General features: G+C 38.2%; 1 protein-coding gene across 2 annotated transcripts in view; it reads left to right on the forward strand.

Moving 5' to 3' along the window:
- PAG1 (phosphoprotein membrane anchor with glycosphingolipid microdomains 1) overlaps positions 1-15,365 on the forward strand; it is a 186,939-nt gene extending 171,574 nt beyond the window's left edge. For both annotated transcript variants that reach the window (XM_007520148.3, XM_060199625.1), the window contains exons 8-9: positions 5,961-6,020; positions 10,224-15,365. In XM_007520148.3, the coding sequence (XP_007520210.1) occupies positions 5,961-6,020; positions 10,224-10,598 (435 nt within the window). In that variant the 3' untranslated portion in view covers positions 10,599-15,365. The remainder of the gene's footprint in view (positions 1-5,960; positions 6,021-10,223) is intronic.
- The last annotated feature ends 6,479 nt before the right edge of the window (positions 15,366-21,844 follow it).

Consider the following 21,844-nt stretch of genomic DNA (forward strand, 5'->3'; position numbering starts at 1 on the left):
GGACACTCAGAAGTAGTAATAGATGTAATTGTGACTTGGAAAGTAAGTGAAGGCAAAATCATAGAAAAACTGGACCAAAAAAAAAAAAGAAATATATAGGCAGATAGAGACATAAAGTCAACCCATACCTGTGACCTTGGAAGAACTATTGCAGTTTTCACTATAGGGACATGTGGACACACAATTCTGGTGGTGGGAACAGTGTGTAATTATCCCCTTATTGTAATTTTTTAATTACTAATAATTTTTTTAATCATCTGTTAAAAGTACCAATAAAAGCACTTATGAAAATACTCACAAAAGTACAGAATACAGTCTAATTATACCCTCCATGCAGTTAAAAATTTTTAAAAAACTATAAATTTATTTGCCTAAAGTAGTAAAGGTTTTTTGGTTTATTTGTTTAATAACAAATAGGCTCAAATTTGTTAAGTAACATGCTAAGTATGTACTGAGGACAAGCAGATTCTGAAAACATTAGAACAAACAGGTTAAAGGGAAACTAGTCAAACTTGCCCAGCCTCAAGGAAGCCTGAAACAGACAAGTACGCCATGTTGGTCAAAACTGGTGTCAGTCACTCCAGTGCAGTGATAAGTTGAGCACAGCATGTGGAAATACTGCAGAGTACATAGACTGTCTAGCACTAATGCAAGTGAAAAATAAAAAGGAAGCAAATGAAAAATTAGTATTCCACTGTCTATCACTGTTAGTAAGCAGTTGTCTAGATAGCATATCAGAAACCAGAAACATCCACTTGGAACCATGTTATCTTTCTGTAGTATTAGAAAATTGAATAATTGATCATCTGTACATGAATAATTTTAATGTTCAAAAATTCATTCACATAAAATGTTTTACTGAACACTTAATAAATACCACAAGTATACTAGTATATATATATGTGTGTGTCACAGTGTGTGTGTATGTGTGTGTGTGTATGAACAACAAACTCTGCCCCTTATGAACCTTACATTTTGGTGAGGGGATATATACATATACATGTGTACGGTACTGTTAAAGAGCTTTAAAGTTAATTTAAAAAAAAAAAAGAAAGAAAAAGGGCAGTGGCATACTCAGTAGAGAGCAAGCCTTACTATATGAGAGGATCCAGGTTCAGCACACACACCCCATCCCCAGTTGCAAGGAGAAGCTTCATGAGTGGTAGAGCAATGATGCAGGTATCTCTTTCTCTCTTCCTCCTCTCTCATTCTTCTCTCATCTAATCTCTTTCTGTCTATAGGAAAAGAAAGGGAAAGGAGAAAAAAACAGAAGTGACCACTAGGAGCCATGGGATCAGCATGCAGGCACTGAGCCTCAGCAATAACCCTGGCGGGAGGGGGTGGGTTGTTAATAAAGAAGAGAGAAAGTAGGACAAAATAAAGGGAAATGGGACAGTGGACTTGAGAGTACAGTTGTGAGGGGTCAGGGTATACCTGCCTGTAACAGTGGCATTTAAAGAAAAAGTGGAAAGAAGAAAGAGAGAGAAAGAGAAAGAGAGATGTGCACATGATGGGGAAGAAGGAATGGAGCAAAAACAAGGACCATTGTGAAGGCCCCAAGGTTAGAGCAGAAAGAGAGGGAACCGGGCTGGCTAGAAGGAGGCAGGCATGCAGAAGAGTAGCAAGGAGAAAGGTAACCAGGGTCCAGTCCTGTGTGGTCTTGACTTATAGGTTGAATAAAATGGAGTCTTGGATGGGGGCAGATAGCATAATGGTTATGCAAAGAGACTCTCATGTCTGAAGCTCCAAAGTCCCAGGTTCAGTCCCCCATACCACCATAAGCCAGAGCTGAGCGTGCTCTAGTAAATAAATTAAAAAATAAATAAATAAGAATAAATAAGAAAATAAATAAATGAAGTCTTCAGTGAAAGAGACTTCACCTCTGTTTGAAAAGGCTTCTTCTGACTAGTATTAAAATTTGACTGTGAAGAGTAGAAGCTGGGCAGAGGAGAGCATAAGGGTCATGCAAAAACACTTTGATGTCTGAGACTCCAGACTCACAGGTTTAATTCCCCTGTACTACCATAAACCAGAGCTAAACACTGCTCTGTTGGGTGGCTTTTGTTATAAGTCAGACAAGAAATGATAGCGTGGCACGGATCAGAAGTAATGAGAAGTTGAACTCGAGCCAAGAAATTTGCTGATGAGCCAGATGTGGAAAGAGGAAACAGTGATGAGTCTCATATTTGAGGTGAACCGCCAAGAGGATGGAGTCACCATAAATTGAAATGAGCAGCTACAGGCAGAACCAACTTGGGGGAGACTGAGTTTTCAGTGCTGGACATGTTCAGTTTGAGATACATGGCAGACGTCTGAATAGATTTGCCAGTGCAACTGGACAGAGGAGCAGGTTTAAAGGGAAAGCCTGTGCTGGGTTTGTACATTTGAAAGTTATTAGAAAAAGAATGTGTTCTGATTTATGACACGGAGTATAGCCATGAATAAGGGAGTGTGGGTGGAAGCTAGAGGAGTTCCAATGGTTCAGGCCTGAGAAATGAAAGCAGCCAGCAAATGGATGAAAATGGAAAAGAAAAATAGGAAAGTTCAGTATCCTGGAAACCAAATGAAGAGACTTCAGGAATGAAGAGGTGATCACTGTACAAATGGAGAGAGGCGGGCGAGGAAAGATGTGGAGGCTGAGGGTGGACCAGGGCAGTCTCCATGGAGAAAGAGGGACAGAAACTGACCTAAACTGTATTTAGTGAAACAAATGGGTAAGAATTAGATAAAACTTAATAAGAAATAGTTAAGAATTAATATGAAAAATTATTTTGGTGAGTTTTTTTAAATAACCCTTCTATGTGGTTTTGCTGTAAAGGAGGAGAACAGGTGGAACTAGAAAAAGGTTGGTTTGAGGGCGGGGGAGATAGCATAATGGTTATGCAAACAGACTGTCATGCCTGAGGCCCCCAAAGTCCCAGGTTGAATTCCCCACCCCCTCCACCCCCCCACCCCCCACCCCACCCCATCCCCGCACCACCATAAGCCAGAGCTGAACAGTGCTCTGGTGTTTCTCTTTGTGTGTGTCTGCATCTCTCTAAAAAATAAAATAAAATAAAATAATATTAAAAAGGGGAAAGTCTGGTTTAATTTGATTTATTTATATGGTTACAAGGCCTTGTATATGTAGTGTTCTTGCTCTGATTTGCATCCACAGATCTGGAGCTCCCTTTCTGTTTGTTTGTTTGTTTTTTAATTTAATTTTATTTACAAAAAGGAAACACTGACAAAACTACAGGATAAGACACACATTTCCCACCACCAGAACTCTGTATTCCACCCCCTCCCCTGATAGCTTTCCTATTCTTTAATCCTCTGGGAGTATGGACCCAAGGTCATTGTGGGAAGCAGAAGGTGGAAGGTCTGGCTTCTGTAATTGCTTCCCCGCTGAACATGGGCATTGACAGGTCAATCCATACTCCCAGCCTGCCTCTCTCTTTCCCTAGGGGCGCGCTTCAACCCTTCAGACTCATTACTTGGGTGAGACCTTTCCTTTCATAGGATTCTCTAATTCCACTCCAGGTGGTTCACTTCCTAACAAAGTCCCAAAACCTAGATATAGACCAGGTCCTGTGAGATAGAGCATATGTTCACACGTATCCATAAATACCTGGAGCTCCCTCTCTTAGTGTCGTAGTGTCCTTCCTACATGCAGCAGTGCCCATGTAGGATCAGGGTTCCAACTTGGGCTTGAAGTACGGCAAGGCACGTGCCCTACCTGGTGAGCCATCTCTCTCTGGCCCCAACTTTGACTCTGGAATCAGAGAGCTAATAGCATGCTTTTTGTGGTTGTTATCTTCTTTTCTCTTTCTTTTTCTTTTCCTTTCTTTTCGTTTTGCTTTACGGGAATATGAGTGATTTCGAGAGAGAATGAAAATTGAGTGGTAAGAGACAAAATCGAATGGGTCAAGCAGTGGCACACCTGATTAAGTGCACACATTACAGTGCACAAGGACCCAGGTTCAAGCCCTCTGTCCTCACCTACAGGGGGGGAAGCTTCCTGAGTGACGTAGCAGGGCTGCAGGTATCTCTCTGCCTCTTTCCTTCTCTATCTCCCCTTCCCCTCTCGATTTCTCTGTCTCTATCCAATAATAAATAAATAAACATATATAAAAGTTTAAAAAAATGTTTAAAAAGAAACAAACTGGGGGGAAGTGCTGGAGCTATGTCATGAATAGATATGAGGAGATGAAACGTCATATATGAGGAAGTGTAAATTACCCGAAAGAGGACCGTGGCGGGGGGGGGGGGGGGTTGTATGTGCCCATAGGGGGGGAGGAAAATATGTGAATGCAAAGATGGGACTGAGCGAGGGAGGTTCAAGATATTTCTTTGGATTTCCTTAGTCTTCCCAAAGGTAGCTACTAGTGAGCCAGAGCAAGGAGGTGTTGAAGATTGGGAGAGAGAGATGTGAAGTAAACAGGAAGAGCTGGAGCCAAGTGGATTAGAGAAGCGTAGTCTGGTAGTGCAGTAGAGGGAAGGCATTGATTATTTTACTGTGATTATGAGTTTAAGTTTCATGAAGTAAAGAACCCAGGTGATGGTGCACCTGGTTAAGCACACACATTACAGTGAACAAGGACTCAGGTTCAAGCCCCTGGTTCCTGCCTGTAGGGGAAACAAGTGGTCAAGGTCTGCCAGTCTCTCTCTCTCTCTCTCACCTTTTCCCCTTCTCAGTTTCTCTCTATCTCTGTCCAATAAATAAATAAAATGTAGAAAAATAGAATAATCTTGATGGAGGGGAAAGGGCAAATAGTATGGTGAAAGCAGACACTGAAAGGTGATTGGTCAGAAGCTAACATTACTGATGAATGAAGGTAATTAGAAGGACTGGAATGACCATGGCTATGACTTAAGATATCTGGATTGCAGCTATGAGCATAATCATGTGGTTGATTGGAGGACAGGATCAGTACAGGGAGGAGTGATCAAGGGAAGGCATAATTGGAAAGGTGGATGTTCCTTGAAATTATCAAGAGTTCAGATGGGACATGTGTTGAGAGAAAGACTCATTGAACCTATGACCAAAAGTTGTTGAGAAATGAAATTTTTCACCTGAAAGCCACAAGATAGGAGTTGATTTTTCTCCATTTATTTTGAAAGATTTCCATATGACTGAACACTCTTCTTGGTGACACATGAAAAATGATAAAATAGAGCAGGGGTAGCTAGCTTAATGCTTATGGAAAGAGACTCTCTTACCTAAGGTTCCAAAGTCCTAGGTTCAATCCCCCATACCACCATAAGCCAGAGCTGAGCAGTACTCTGGTAAAAAAAAATAAATAAAATAGAATAAATAAGTAAAATTTAGGCATTTGATACAGCAACTTCATGATTTACAAAAAATGTATCAGTGGGCCAGGTGGTGGTGCACCTGGTTGAGCGCACACACTATGGTGAGCAAGGACCTGGGTTCAAGTCCCTGGGTCCCCACCTGCAGGGGGAGAGCTTCACGAGTGGTGAAGCAGGGCTGCAGGTGTCTCTCTGTTTCTTTCCCTCTCCATCTCCCCCCTCCTCTCAATTTCTCTCTGTCTCTATCCAATAATAAGTAAATAAATAAATAAATTGTTTAAAAATTATCAGTATGGGGGAGAGGGGGGACAGTAAATAAATACATAAAATAAAAATTATTAGTCCGTTGAGGATCCATCCTTCTTCACTGGCAGTTATAAATTAAAAGAACAGTCTTTATTTTCAGTGGTCTGATTTGTGTCACATATTCAGATATGAAATTAGGAGTTCTCTTTTTTAAAGGATAATACTACTAAAAAAAGAAGCCTACAATAATAAAATTTGTTTACATGTGTTTATTTCTCAGGTACTTTGTATAATTTCTTTGTGGTTCTCTAAAGTTCATTTGAAAACATTTGTACCCATAAAAATGTCAAGATGCACTAAAAAAAAAAAAAAAAAAGTTTTGACCCAAACTAACTTCCCTTGGCTTGTGTCTATTCTAACAGAGACTCAGTTGTTTGTCATACAAATCCCGAGAAGAAGACCCCACTCTTACAGAAGAGGAGGTGAGTTTTGTTATGTTTTTAATGATTACAAAGTCCCTATAGTATAAAATAAAGCTTCTCTCCTTCCACCAGTACATGCCCTTTCCAAAAAATAAATTAATAAAACATAATCACTCAGAGAGACTGACCGTGAAGTAGTGAGACAAAAAAGAAGACAGGATGAAGAGATTAGCTAAGTTAAAGAAACTGAATAGAAATGAAGAATGGATGGGGATGAAGGAGAGAGAATAGGAATAAAAAGAGAAATGGGGGAGTCGGGCGGTAGCGCAGCGGGTTAAGCGCAGGTGGCACAAAGCGCAAAGACCAGCATAAGGATCCCAGTTCAAGCCCCTGGCTCCCTACCTGCAGGGGAGTCGCTTCACAAGCGGTGAAGCAGGTCTGCAGGTGTCTGTCTTTCTCTCCCCCTCTCTGTCTTCCCCTCCTTTCTCCATTTCTCTCTGTCCTATCCAACAGCGAGGACACCAATAAAAACAACAATAGTAACTACAACAATAAAACAACAAGGGCAACAAAATGGAATAAATAAATAAATATTTTTAAAAAGAGAGAGAACTTGGAAGCATGCAAGCTTTTTCAGCAGTCAAGTAGTCCACATTAGAAGGAAATTAATAAATTAATAGCTTTCACTCTTGTAAAGAATGTGAATCTATTAAATATAAAAATCTTTTTTAAAGTACAGGAAGTTGGAACAGGTGGTGGTTGTGAGGAATCTGATTCAGGCTGTGAGACAAAATGAGAAGCTCTCAGTAAGAAGTTTTAGAAGCAAAAAGCTGGTAACTTCAGAGAGTACAATTTCAAGATGGAGCTAGGACCAGTCATAACAGACAATAAGAAAGGACTATATTTTTTGAACTCTCAGGTATAAAACTTCACTAGTTGAAGCACTGAAATTATGATATTGATATATATATATATATATATATATATATGTATATGATGTCACACTGAGAAAGCTGAATGCCTTCGCTTACTTAGCTATATACAATTATATGTAGGATTCCTAATAATTAAAATTTACATAGTCCTAATTTCTTTTAAAAGAATTAGTTTCCAGATCTCTTACATCTTAAATTAAGACTATGTAAATTTTAATTACTTTTCTTCTTGCATTTGTTTGTGGCTTTTGAAAATAGGACCTAGTTATACTGATAAATTTTTAATATAGAATAAAGAACTGTGATCCAAAGTTATTCATTTTAGGAATAATAAATTTGCAAATCTCTTTTTTTTTTAACTCATGTAATATGATGTTAGTCCAGACTGCAATTGAGGTCTGAATTTTAAGTATCATTATCCTAATTTACCAGAGTGCTAAGAAATGAGTTGATTATAAGAAGGAAAGAAATAGGAAGAGCAGTTTATCAGAACATAGTAACAATTTAGACTGGATAATAAAGATGAAAGAGTTTAAAAAGAGAAGAAACTAAATAGCAAGGAGAAACCTACAATCAAAAGAGAAATCAATAGCAAAGAAGACAGACCTTGAAAAAGAATAGCAACAGACTTGAGAAGCTATGGGAGAGCTAAAATTTATAACAGATTTTGCATACTAGATTCATGCCCAGAGACAATATTACCAATAAGTTGCAACTTTAATGAAGTATTCTGTTCTCTTAAAAGGAATAGAGTCAGAGAAAAAGCGAGAGTTAGAACACCTGTTAGGACAGGTGAGAACTGTTAGAACACCATGTTGCATGCCTGAGGCCCCAGAAGCTACAGGTTCAATCCCTGGCACCACCTTATGCCAAAACTGAGTAGTACTATGGCTCAGTCCCCCCATCCACCTATCTCTACTCTGCCTCCTCCTCTCCTTTCTCTTTCATGAAATAACTAAATAAATCTTTACATTAAAAAGAAAATTAAAGAGTAATATAAATGTGAAAATACCTTAATACATATAAGGGGGGGGGTGCAGGAAGAAGAGCATTCGTGGCTGGGACCACAGGAAGAAAGTTTAATAGGAAAACAAGAAGGGTAATAAGAGACAGACTCTCATTTTTACAATCTAGGCAAAGATGTGTTTGACTCCTTTGTGTTATCCCTAAACATGAGGAATAAAGTCTACAGTTCTGGCTCCCCTTGTCACTGTCATACATAATCTACCCCTTTGTCACCTGCCCATAGTTTTGACTTGAATCACCTTTTGGATAATAACTCCCACATATTTGCATCTCCCTGTGAAAAAATTGGAGGAAAAGTTTTTATTCTTCTGAAATTCAAAAGCATTGTTTTTATTCCAAGAGTAATTTTCACCTCCTGGGTGAGAATGTTCACGTTTATTAGACTGGTCATATCAACAAGGCAAGAAAGTTGATATCTCTGGCTAAACCTTTGGATTGTCAAGACCTGGCAAAATTCAGCAACTTATTTGCAATGGAAAATTCTCATGCAAATGACCGGTTAACACACAGCAGGCCTGCCTTAAGATGCTTCTGAGGCCAGCTGGAAATTTCATCCACAGTCTGTGAGACATGTGAAAGCAGGAAAATATCTCTCCTCACTTGGGAAGCCAAGCATCTGTCAGGAAGCATGTTCATTTATTTCCTGCATGTTTGAATAAATCAATCACTGTGGCAAAGATAATACAGGTAACGAGGATATTTTCATTATTTCCAGCCATGATTCTACCATGAAACAGTACTACCAGACTCTTTAAATACTGCATATAGCCTATCATTACCACTGAAAACTAAACCCTCTCAATATTAGAGTTTGCATGGATATATTAGTAGCGATGCTTGGAACTTAGCCTGTTCTTCTCATAGGTCTCATGAGTAGATTGTCTCTTAGTCTGTTTCTGAGTTGGTTGAGTTAAGGTATGGAGAAGTTTTTCCCATGTAGGATGCATAATTTGTAAATGTTTATTTAGCCATTAATACATGAACACTGAAGTGGAAAATGTCTGGAAAACAGTGCTGTTAGAGATCATCTGTGTGTACTCCTAATCCAGAAACTAATCCTCAAGCTATTGTGATGTAGGGAGACTGGGTTAATTAGTTTAATTTGGTGGTTCTCACACATTGGAATCAGAGTTAGCACAGATAGCTTCATCCCCAACCCAGGGTTTCTGGTTCACTGACTCTGGATTGGAACCTGAAATTTTGCCTTCCTAATAAATTCCCATTCCTGCTATAGTTTCAAAGCCTAAACATTGAGGTCTACTGACCTAATGCTTATTTTTTCCCTTTATTTAATTCTTTTTAGTATGGCAGGAGAGTCCCTTTTCAAATACAAATAATTGTGATGGAAAAACAAAAATCAAGCAGAATTGTCTATAACTTTTCTCTAGAAATGACTAGAGATCTCCCTAGAGCACCTTGGGATTAGTACAGAGAACAAAGAACTAATTTTCAGGTATATGAAGAACATGAAATTATCATGTCAAAGAGAGATTCCCCACCCCCATGAAACTTTATCCACAGTAGTTAAGATATAAATACCCATCAGTATATTAATGTATAAAGAAAATATCTCCATTTTATAAATAAATAAATGAAAAAAATAAAATAAAAATAAAGAAAATGCCACCCACACAGATTGTACACACAGGAATATTGTTCAGCAATAATAAAATAAATCCTGGATTTTTTTTTTTTTTTTTGGAGATGAGTGCATCATGCTAAGTGAAATAAGTTATATAGAGAAAGACTGATACTCTGTTCTCACACATGTAGGAAAGCTGACATTTAGAACTATTCAGTAGAATAGTGCCTGCCAAGTGTTGGGGAGTAGGGAAAATGGAAAGATATTTAGTAAAGGAGCATCAACTTTCAACTATGAGACGAATAAGTTCTGGGGATCTAATGTATACTAGGGTTACAATAATCAACAACACTGTATTATATTGAAAGTGATAAGAAAATATACCTTATGTGTTATCACAACAAATCCTGCATGTTGTAAGGCCTTGGTTCCACTGGAAAAGAAGTCATCACCACAAAGAAGATTGTTATTCGTAGTGTTAGCTAACATTATTATGACAATTATTTCACCATATCTATCATCACTCTTTACATCTTAAACTTACATATGTCACATGTCAACATTTCATAATACTGAGAGGAAAAACTGAGAGGATGACAGAAAAGAATAGATCTTAAAGGAACAGACTCACTCTAAAAGCACCAAGTAATTAGTCACTAAAAGGAGGAATTGGGAGAAGTGTGAGTTCTAACTTGACTCAGTTTACCCTTTGTTTTCTAGATCTCAGCCATGTATTCATCGGTACATAAACCTGGACAGTCAGGAAATAAAGCAGGACAGTCACTTGCAGAGCCCGAGTCCGCCTACACCTCTATCCCAGGAGTCACTCAGAGATCTCCTTCTTCCTGTAATGATCTCTATGCAACTGTTAAGGACTTCGAGAAAACTCCCAGCGATGTCAATATGATTCCACCAGTAGGGAAACCCAGTGAGGAGCCTGAGCCCGAGCCTGATTATGAAGCAATACAAACTCTAAGCAGAGAGGAAGAAAGGGCCAGCATGGAGACCAGTGGCCACCATGGCATTTTCCCAAAGGAGAATGACTATGAGAGCATCGGGGACTTGCAACAATGTAGAGATATCACCAGGCTCTAGCAACACGGAAGACCACCCACCCCTGGAACTGTACGATCAGCCCACTGGGGACATATCTTCTATGGAAGATAAGAATCAACATCAACCTATATCCTATATGCTGCTGTAGTAAACGGAACGCAATCAGATGCCGCAACTATTTTCCCACTTGTGAAAACATTGAGGTACACACCTGGGCACACCCAAGAGCATCATGTCTGCCTACCCAGGGTTCTGGCACATCAAGCACATCTCCCACACAAACCCTCCCCCTCTGTCAATAGTGTCATCCTCTTGGTGAAGAAAGTCAAGGTGTAAGGAAGAGCTGTACTCATCTAGAACCACAACTCCACCTGAAAACTACCATTCAGAAGAGCCGGGTTGTTCTCTTGTCTTCCCTTTTGCTATATGACATTTCTCCCCTTCAAACCTTCCAATTGCTAATAGTTCATTCCAAGGAAATTCTTCCATCAAGTTTGGCCTTTGTCTTCAAAAAGTATGTGTTTTAAGATGGTGAGAAATGTAGTTGCTGACCACCATCAGGTCACCAATCCTCTTAAAGAGAGCAACATCTGGGCATCGGAACCTAGCAGGTGGACGAGCCTGGGGCATCCCTTGAGTTTCTTAGATTTTTTTCATTCTTTCTGATTTTGACACCCTATGTCAGCAGTCTATCTCCAAGTACTTGAACTCATTTTTTAGATACTTATTTTATTTTTCTAGTGAAAAAATAATTCCCCCAGTATTTGAAACTCTTCAGTTTTTTTTGTTGTTGTTCCCCTTCTTCTTCCTCTTCTTCTTCAGTATTTTAATGACTATTATGGTACTTCTTTACTGACTTTAGCCAAGAGTTCATTTTTCCAAAACAGAGAGCCTTAATCTCTATGTTGGGACACTGACCACATATCTTGATGGCAGTCATGGCATCCATCCCTGAAGGGCTGTGGATTTTAATGTCAATTTCTGATGATTCTTGCTACTACACTGGCAGTGTGGGGCATCAAAGGTTAACTGTTGCCCCAAGATAATCTATCTAAAATTAAATGTAAACATTTATTTTTGTTATATACATTTATAAGATGTTTTATGTTTAATGTATAACTTCTAGAAAGTGCCAGAAGAAAAAATATATATTAACTATTTTGATTTTATGTATAATAATTGATACTCTCATTTTGAAAAGACACCATAAAGCACATAAGCCAGATAATTACAAGTAGTTACCTTTTTTTCTAACCAAGTATTTAAAACATTGAAGGTTTTAAAAGACTCAGCTTTTCTAATTGTACTCAGAGTTCCTGGTCAAAACCACCTGATTCACTCTAGAAATCAGTAAAATAAACACAAATGGTCATTTTCAGGTGTTTATGATAAGCAATATTGGAAAATCTAAAATGGTTAAGACTGATGAAGAAAACAAAATATGACTAAGGATAGTTGTGAAGATACTATTAACCTTGTGAAGATACTATAATTTCACTAAGGCTTAGTTACATTTTTTAAGAAAACTGATAAATTATGTAACTCAGTGCTTGCAAATGCAAATTGTCTACAGCATGTCTATTTCATGTTATAAAGACCAATGACTAGTGTAACTCGGATTAAGAGCTCAACCTGGTTTGAATTTACTCACCACTTTCAATTGTATAAGGCTAACAATGGGAAACCTGATCAATTTTTATTTTCAGAGGAACCTGGTTGAAGAGGTATGATGAAGTGTGGGTTACAGACAGAAAGCTTTCCCTACAATGATAAAGAAAAGAAATGAGGTAGTTATGCTATGCCACTGTAACATCTGTGACTTTTCAGACTGAATATCTTGCTGGTTTTACTCACTATGGCTAAGAGTGCACTCAGGCAAATGAAATATCTTGAAAATTATAGGGACCAGCTCACTGGCATGTTTTCGCTACGCCTTACACTCATGTCTTGATTTTGTGATTGTTCTGTTAGACATTTCTGAAATTAGAAGGTGAGCTGTGTTCGAGCACCTTAGTTGGTTGTCAATTTTTCAATCAGTCTGGCCTTTCCTGTGAAAATCTCCTGGGCAGATATGCAATCACCTTTGATTAGAAGATAATGGCAGAATATCCTTGGATTAAAAAGTTTGTCAGGAAAGTACAAGGCCCTTTGTCCTTGGTTTTACATCCTTTGTTGATTTTCATGGCTTAGTAGAATGAGTTTGTGTTTTTAACTTCCTATCACTTGGTGTTAGTCATGCCCCTTTTGGGCACCTGGATCCTTAAAAATTTTCTTGTATTTCATAATTGTCTGGCTTATATGCCAGGGAAATAGAATCTAAAGTGTAAAGCTAGTTCAGAGCAAGAAGCTCATTATTGTCCTATATTGAAATCTCATCATCAGAATTCCCCCCTAGAAGTTTTTTTAATGAAGGCTGTATGTGATATAGCCATTAAAAAAATTGAAAAAAAAAAAAAAACCTCTTGATTGGAGAACCACTGCTAAGAATAATTTTGGTGTAATATGGTAAAGTATATATTTAAAGGAACCACAGAGCACTCAATACAAATTCTACGAGTAAGTATGGCACTGTGTTACGGACTGGGAGGGAGAAGTAGAGGAAACAGGTCTGTTTTCTTGAATTGTTGAGTACCTGACTGAGGTGTACTTGCTGATTTGCTAACTCTGCCTTGACCTTGGGTTTTCACAAATATCACTACTTTCATTTTTTTATAAAGATCTATGCTAGCATCTTGGAGTTGGACCAAAGTATATGGTTTCTTTCTAAAATACTTCACCTTCAACTAATTCCTACAGTTTGAATGTATAAAAATAAAAAATTATATATCTTTTAACATCCATATTGTACATTTAAATATAACAATCTAGATTATATGAAATTATACAGAAAGATGAAAGTAAAATGTAGGGCTTTTTTTTTTTTTTTTGCCTCATACCAGAATTTGAAACTTACCTTGCCCAGTAGTAGGATATGTCCCTTGTTTTTTCAAATATTTTAAGAATGCAAAATAATTTTATGCAACATTTAATGTTTCTCAGATATCTCTGTTGGGAAATAGATTATGAGTTGTTTCATGGGAAATGTTTGAGAAAATTCGAAGTTCTAGGCAAAAGTAATCATTTACAAATACTCTGACTATTTTTTTTTCTGGTCTGGCACTAAATTACATCATTAAGTCTACTGGAGTTTTGATGTTACTGCTCTCTCCTTTGTGGGGAAAAAGACTAATTACTGATTTATCTGCCCTCAATGCAAAAATTAACTCTAATTGAGTGCTAAATTAACAGTAGGTGGTCAACACAAAGAACTAAAATTTAACCTCAGATGTTACTACAGTTCTTTCTCACATTTGATATTCATTTTTCTGACTAGACTTGTTTTAAGCAGTAACAACCTATATGCATATATATCATATACATATGTAAGCAGATGTTCTGGTGCTAGTTAGAATGCATCCTATTGTCCATTTTAAATGAATATCCTGTAGTGTGGTAACTATTACCATTAAAGCAGCACTAGAAGAAAGAGTTCTCTGCTAGTGTTCATTTAATAATTCCAGAAAACCTTACGGAGTTGCTCTCATTTAATTTTTCTAGTACTTTCAGATTCTAAATTGTGTCCTTAATTCTCTTAGCTGAAAAATAGTGGTTATTTGCAATAGTTTGATTATACATGTGACTCACTACATAGTCTAGCTGACAGTAAATATTAATTGATATCCTTAGATAGCTTTTTGAGAAGAGAGTTAACCAAAAGCAACAAGAGAGTAACTGTGAGCCAGGAAAGGACCTGAGCAGAGGCCCCAGCCCACCAGGTAGTAGAGCAGAGGTATATTATCACGTGCTGGCTTTTTATTTCATTCTTTTTAGAAACCACAAGATTTTTACCACACAGAATCAACAGCAAGTGGTGTGGTATGGGGTGCAAAAGCTGCTCGAAGCTGATGATATGGCTAAAATCACAGAGCTTCAGTCCAAGACTGAATTAGGATTTTGTAAATGAGTAAGTGACATATTGCCGACGCTCTTTGTCTTAGTTACTGTGAGTCTTTGTGATCTAGTGCTGCTAATTCTCTAAAAAGTGTTCATTTCTAGTGCCTGGTGAGCTTAGCTTTGGTTGTTGGAAGTGCAGTAGTACTGATGGTTCCCTCCTGGAAATCTTGACAGGCTTCTTGTACTGTGTAATTGAGGTAAGTTGAAGTGTAATGTTCAGTGTTAATAAGTGACTGATGTGAAGATAGGAACAAGTTATCAAATATGGCGTTATTTTTAGTGAAATCTAAATTCCTTGTCCTATAGTAGCACTTTTTCTCTGTGTTGTACTTTTTCTTAAAGACATTATTCTTGATAGTGACATTAGTCAAATTGGATGCATTAGAATGTGTTTGACTAAGAGACTGGTCCTGTAACCATGATAAATTAGAGCCTTCATCTCAAAACAACAATGTCAATTTAAAAAATCATGGGCTAGAAGAGAACATTCTTTTCTTTTTTCTTTCTTTCTTTCTTTCTTTCTTTTTTTTAATCTTTCTTCTACTGCTTGTTTTTAAGTCTGTGTTTACATCCAGTCTCTAGCATTTATAAAATGCTTCACTATTTTCCTGGGATTTTTTTTTTCTTAATTTAGAAATAGTTCTGATTCCTCTTGATAGATAAAATGAGAATTGCAGTTTTTCTTTAAAAGTTACTGTTTAAAAGTGTCCATCTTGGTGGGGGGGGGGTAGATAGCTTAATGATTATGCAAAGAGACAGTCATGTCTGAGGCTCCAAAGTCCCAGATTTAATACCCCACACCACCATAAACCAGAGCTGAGCAGTGCTCTGGTTTAAAAAAAAAAAAAGTGTCCAATTTAGTAATCAACTATCCTAATCAAGTTAGATTTTAATTTGCACTTCACTTATCTAAATATCCTGTGGGTATTAAAAATGTATTGTGCTCTGGTTGTCTCAAATCACCTTGTATACAGGTTATAACATCTGATAATTGTCATTTCTCATACTTTCATGTGTTAAGTCAACAATGATAAAATGTTTTAATATTTCTACCTTTTAATTAATTGTGTTCTAATAACATGCCTAATATTTGCAGGGAGAAATTTGAAATAGAGCCAAGCAAATAGGAATTTACACTTCATTGTTCATGCATTTTGTCCATCGTAAAAATAGTTTTGTTTTTCTTTTTTTTATATTTATTTATTTTCCCTTTTTTGTTGCCCTTGTTGTTTTTTTCATTGTTGTTGTAGTTATTATTGTTGTTGTTGATGTCATTGTCGTTAGATAGGACAGAGAAATGGAGAGAGGAGGGGAATACAGAGAGGGGGAGAGAAAGATAGACACCTGCAGACCTGCTTCACCGCCTGTGAAGCGACACCCCTGCAGGTGGAGAGCCAGGGGCTCGAACCGGGATCCTTACACCAGTCCTTGTGCTTTGTGCCACATGCGCTTAACCTACTGCACTACCACCCGACTCCCATAAAAATAGTTTTTTTAAAGCAACATATTATCCGTTAGGTGGTCCCAGTTTCTAAGTTTCACACACACACACTCTTTCTCTCACTGTCTCTCTTTCTCTCTCTCTCTCTCTCTCCTTGCAATTTGCCTCATTTATCTTTGTAATAGCAAACTGTTGAATTCACCAAAAAAAAATGTGGTAAAGTTGTTTTCAATATTGGAAACATTTAAACCTTTTTCATTTTTTAATGCAGTGCATCAAATTAAAGCAATATGCATATAAGACATGCTATCTAGTTGTACTGCTTTGAACAATCTCCCTGCCCAATTTTATTTTATTTTTCTATGAGATAAATCAAATGCACTGCACCACAATCCCACTTGTTTTATCTTTATTACTCTCACACGGTATGAATGATAGAACCTCGGGTCTTGGACATGCAACTCAGGTGCTCAACTTATTAAACCACCCCCAGGATCCCTTCAAAGTTTCTTTTAAGCTCCCAAAGCATTCATTTCATACTGACTTTGTCAGGCTATCGTTTTCTTCTCATCCCTTGTAAAGAGTGGCTGTGTGGCTAGTGCTTTTAAACAGGCAGCCATCATTTCTTTCAGCCTTACATGACTTTTCCTAAGCAGATGGCCTTCTGTCATTTTGCATGTACCACCTCTGGGCCTCACCCGTTCCAACCCTCACTATCGGCTGTTCACAGGAAGTCCTGTCACATCTTTTCTCATACATCTATTATAGCCTGGTATCACAGGCCCTGCCTGCCAGCATAAACTGTTGCGCTGTAGTCCCTCACGCAGATAGCTCTGCCCAGCTCATATTCCTTCTTCACAGGTTGCCGAGAAAAGGATCCACTCAGGAAGCAGATGCTGAGGGTGTTTTGTCATAAGTTTTGCTAGACCATGCACACGTGTTACTCACATCTTTTGTGGAGATGAAAGGACCACAGAAAAGAAAGAAACTTCAGTTTTGTTGTTGAAAGGTCAGGGAGATTGCAAGCACTACATTTGTACATCTGAGACTTTAGAGGCTGAAGGGTCAATCTTCTGCCCCACCATATTCCATAGCCGAGCAGTGCACTGGGGTCTCGGTCTCTCTCCCTCTATCTATTTACCTTTCTGTCTGTCTGTCTGTCTGTCTGTCTATCTCTATCTCTCTATCTATCTCTATCTCTCCCTCCTTCAGTCTCTCAGGAAAATTAGCCTTTGTGGGGGGGGGGGGGGGGGAATGAGACTGCTTTAAAATAAGAATTTTCTGGAGGAACCAAAATCACAAAAGTGGAAAAGTCAGCATCATACTTGAGCCAGGCAGATTCCTTGTTCCCCATGATGTATTGAGAATACTGTGTCCCATTAAGATCTGAGGCTGATAAATTATTGGGACAGTACCAGATTAGTAGTTACCCATAAAGCAGGAGACAGCAGGTTATTTGAGGAGCTAGGAAAGCCCCATTTTTACAGGTAATCATTTGTAAAGTATGCTGGGTGTAACAATTTTAATTCACATTGTAACAACACCACCACCACCACCATCATCAGGAAATAATGCCTAGTCATGATGTTAGTTATAATTAGTTTGATATAGGGAGCAGGTGGCAGTGCACCTGGTTGAGCGCATATGTTATAATGCAAAAGGACGTAGGTTCAAACCCCCAGCCACCCTCTGCAGAGGGAAAGCTTTGCAAGTGGTGAAGCAGTGCTGTAGGTGTCTCTCTGTCTCACTCTATCTCCTCCTTCCCTCTCAATCTTTGGCTGTCTATTTCCAATAAATAAAGATAATATTTTTTAAATAATTAGTTTGATATACTCTCCCAGGTCTCAGAGAAACTAAGAGTGTTCAAGTGTCAGACAACAAGCTGTAAAGTTACCCATATTGAAAATTATTCGGTCATTTATAGGTGAACTGTAGCTGAAGTGAGAAACTGACAAAGGTACTTAGCTCTTTGGTACAAGCACAGTTGAATAGACTAACCAGAGGCACTCACTAAGGGTCCAGGATCAGTTTTGGGGTTGTTTTTTTTTTTAACTTTATACCACTCTTAAGTTGTATAAGTAAACTCATTGAATGAATATTCTAGATGCAGCTTTTTTCCAAGTAAATGTAACAGATACCTGTTCATTATTAATGTGCTTAAGCCTTTTTAAAGTCCACCTAATAGAACTGTGAAACACCTAAATAGGGCAACTAAATCCCATCTTGGCACCTAGAACTTAGCATTCTGGACTTCCTTCTTGTCATTTCTGATTCCATCTTTGTCAAACTTTGATTTGGTTTTTGTTGTTGTTGTTGTTAATGATTTTTGTTTGTTTGTTTATGTAACATTGTACTAAATGTGTCTGTTTTGGGTGTTTCTCATTATACCCTAAATTTAAGCCAAACTCTTTCCTCTGCCACATTAAACTTATTCTTACTAGAAAGAAAGTGAGAGAGACCAGAGTACCATTCCAGCAAACCTGGGCCTTCACTTATGCAAGTCATACTGTCTACTCACTAAACCATGTCATGCATCCAGGTCCTCACACATGTGTATTGATGCCCTCACACCTCCTCTGTGGTTTCAGGGCTCAGACTTGGGCTCACGTTGCCTGCATGTGTGTGTGACAATGCAAGCACACTATGGGAAACACCTTTTATTTTTTAACTTCACTTTAGGTACAGAAGCTTCTTCAGAAAGGAAGCTTCTTTTCCCTAGACAGAAATGGAAACCGAAGGCCTGAAGCTTTCTCTGAAAATTTCTTCACTATTTTATTTATTGTTTTAGATAAAACCCATAAATGAACCTGATGTGATGTTCACATCCTATCCCATCAGCTAACTTTGTTATTATTATTATTATTATCTTATGTCCAAGACAACAGACATCTGATAGAACCCTGTATGCCGCAGATTTTTGACAATTTGTTTTTTCCAAATACCAACTATGAAGTTGCAAGGAGGAGGTGGGGCAGGGCAGGGATTAAAAGTAGAATTTGAATTAAACGACCCAGGCAGAAATCTTTGCCTGCCCCTCCCCCAGGTGCCTCCATTTGTTTGTGTCTCTAAAAATGTATTATCTCAACTCTGTCTGCTGTTCTGAGTTTCTTTACAAACAAACACCAAATAAGTTGTAAATGAAAATGAGTGTCTCAAAGTTTTAAATTACTGCTTAGATATTTCTTTGTAAACTCAGGAATACATCTAACAAGCATAATTTGACTAAATCCATTCTTTAAATAGTTTTTTTTTTAGACATCTAACTTCATTTTACTGGGGAAAGAAACTCCTCATAATCAAAAAAGCAAAGCCAACAAAAGACTTTTTTATAAACTTTCTAGAAGTGTGTAGGATCAGCATAATGCCCACCCAAGAGTGTTCAAATATTGCCTGTAGTATTTCAACAATTTTTATGAGAGGAAAAAAATGCACAATTTTTATTTCATGGAAAAGTGAGTTGAGGTGTTGAATTCTCAGAGGGGACAACTTTAGTCTACAGAGAAGCATTGGTTTTGAAGCTGCAAACTCACCACTCTGCAGTCCCTGTTCCACCATTGACTTTACAGTGTGACCCAGAACAAATGACTTAATTTCTCTGTGCCTCAGTTTCCCCATATACAAAATGGGGGTGTTGATACCAACCACTGCCTACCTCATAGGGATGTTATGGGGACAAATGAGATAATATAGATACATACAAATGCTATGAACTTCAGAAGACAGGTGCTATATGAATTAAAGTTGTGTTGTTTTTAATAATCTAGTTCTTACATTTAGAGTTTAAATATAGCAATACTCTTGTTCATGTTAAGTTTCAATTTGATGGACATTTACAATTCTCTTCTGTGGCCAGATCTAGATCATTCATCCAATAATGGTACCTTAAGGAACTGACATGGGTATTTGTTTTCTGTGTGTTAGTAGTATTTCTATTCAGAATATTCCCAAAAGGTTGGAGTTTAACTTGTAATATCTTTATAGTTTACATGTAATAAACCTTATTCAAGTTGTATATAAAATTATAATTACATGTAATTAGCAGGTACATTGTAATTAAAGGCACTTATCAAATTGTCTTTGTTCTTTTTTAATTGCAATAAAAGTCAGTTTTACATAAAAACTGTTAAAACTTCATTTTGTATTAGGGAAAGTTAGGAATGGTCAGTGTGAGTCTGGAAGTTGTACAGTAGCAGAGCACATAGCTTGCACGCCTGGGGTCTTGAATTCTGTTCCCAGCATGGCATGTCTCTCCCCCTTTACCTTCCCCCCACACATGTTCACACACGTACACAAAATGAATGAATGAATTTTAAAAGAATTATGAGTTTATTTTTACCTCCAGAGTTATCACCAGAGCTCAGTGCTACCACTATGAATCCACTGCTCCTAGGGGCCTTTTCTGTTATTATTACGACAGAGAGAAATTGGGAGAGGAGGGGAGATAGAAAAATAGACACCTGCAGACCTGCTTCACCGCTCGTGAAGCATTCCCCTGAAGATGGGAACAGGGGTTCAAATCTGGGTCCTTGTGCATTGTAACATATACACTCAACCAGGTGTGCACATATGCACTCAACCTGGCCCCTAAAAATTGTGAATTTATATTCCCTTAGTGCATAGCCAGGGACTGGAAATTTCAGCAGTCAGCTCAGAGCCATGATAGAAAAAAAAAAAAAAAAAGAAAAAAAAGCTGTACCTCATGACCAGGCTATGATCAACTAACCACTACAGTGTTTGTCAAACCCACTTAGAAAAATATCAGAGCTTAGTTCTAGCTCTGCAATGATTTAGAGGAAGCCATTGGATGGTTCCTTATCTGTTTTTTCCACATAAGAAGTGGGAGGGGGGGTCGGGTGGTAGCGCAGCTGGTTAAGCATACATGGCACAGAGCACAAGGACCGGACCAGCGCAAGGATCCCAGTTCGAGCCCCCAGCTACCCACCTGCAGTGGTGAAGCAGGTCTGCAGGTGTCTATCTTTCTCTTCCCCCTCTCTGTCTTCCCCTCCTCTCTCCATTTCTCTCTGTCCTATCCAACAATGATGACATCAATAACAATAATAACCACAACAAAGATAAAACAACAAGGGCAACAAAAGGGGAAAAAAAATAGCCTCCAGGAGCAGTGAATTTGTGGTGCAGGCACCAAGCCCCAGCAATAACCTGGAGGCAAAAATAAATAAATAGATAAATAAATAAATAAAAGAAGTGAGGGGATAATGTTACTGAACTCACTAACAAGGTTGTCTTCTTTATTTAATGAGTTGTTGGGCAAGGTACTTAGTAAAGACTAAGTCTTCTGTAAATGCTAAAGGAATATTTTCACAACGGTAGCAAGTGTGTGATGACATCTCCCTGCAATGCCGGCTACTCCTGGGAAGAAATGCAATCTGAGAATAAATAATATCTCAAGCTTGGAGGAAAATCCACCTGTCTGAGGTCTGAAAGAATGTGTAATTTCAGGAAGTCTCAAAGTAAGTGGCTTTAATCAGCAGCTAGCTACCTCTTTCTAATCACTAGACACAGAACTTGGAGTGGAAAAATGGAGCAAGTGAAGGATTTCTTTTCTCCTTTTTGTCTGTGTCATTTAATTCTAGATTATTCCCCCCAAAATGATTTCACAAATCAGAAGCACCCCCTGCCCCCCCTCCCCTCTGAAACTGGCCTCCCTCTTCGGTGCTTATTTCCCATACTCTTTTTCTTCCTCCCCACACAGTCCATCATGGGGCATAATTGCCCATTATCTGCCTCCTACTTTCCCTAATGAATCTCTAACAGTCTCTGATGAATTAACTCCTCCCCACGCTGTAGCTTCTGAGTCCACTCCACTTAGCACTGCTAATCATTTAAGGAG

Source organism: Erinaceus europaeus, chromosome 1 (assembly GCF_950295315.1).
Source record: "Erinaceus europaeus chromosome 1, mEriEur2.1, whole genome shotgun sequence".
NCBI lineage: Eukaryota > Metazoa > Chordata > Mammalia > Eulipotyphla > Erinaceidae > Erinaceus > Erinaceus europaeus.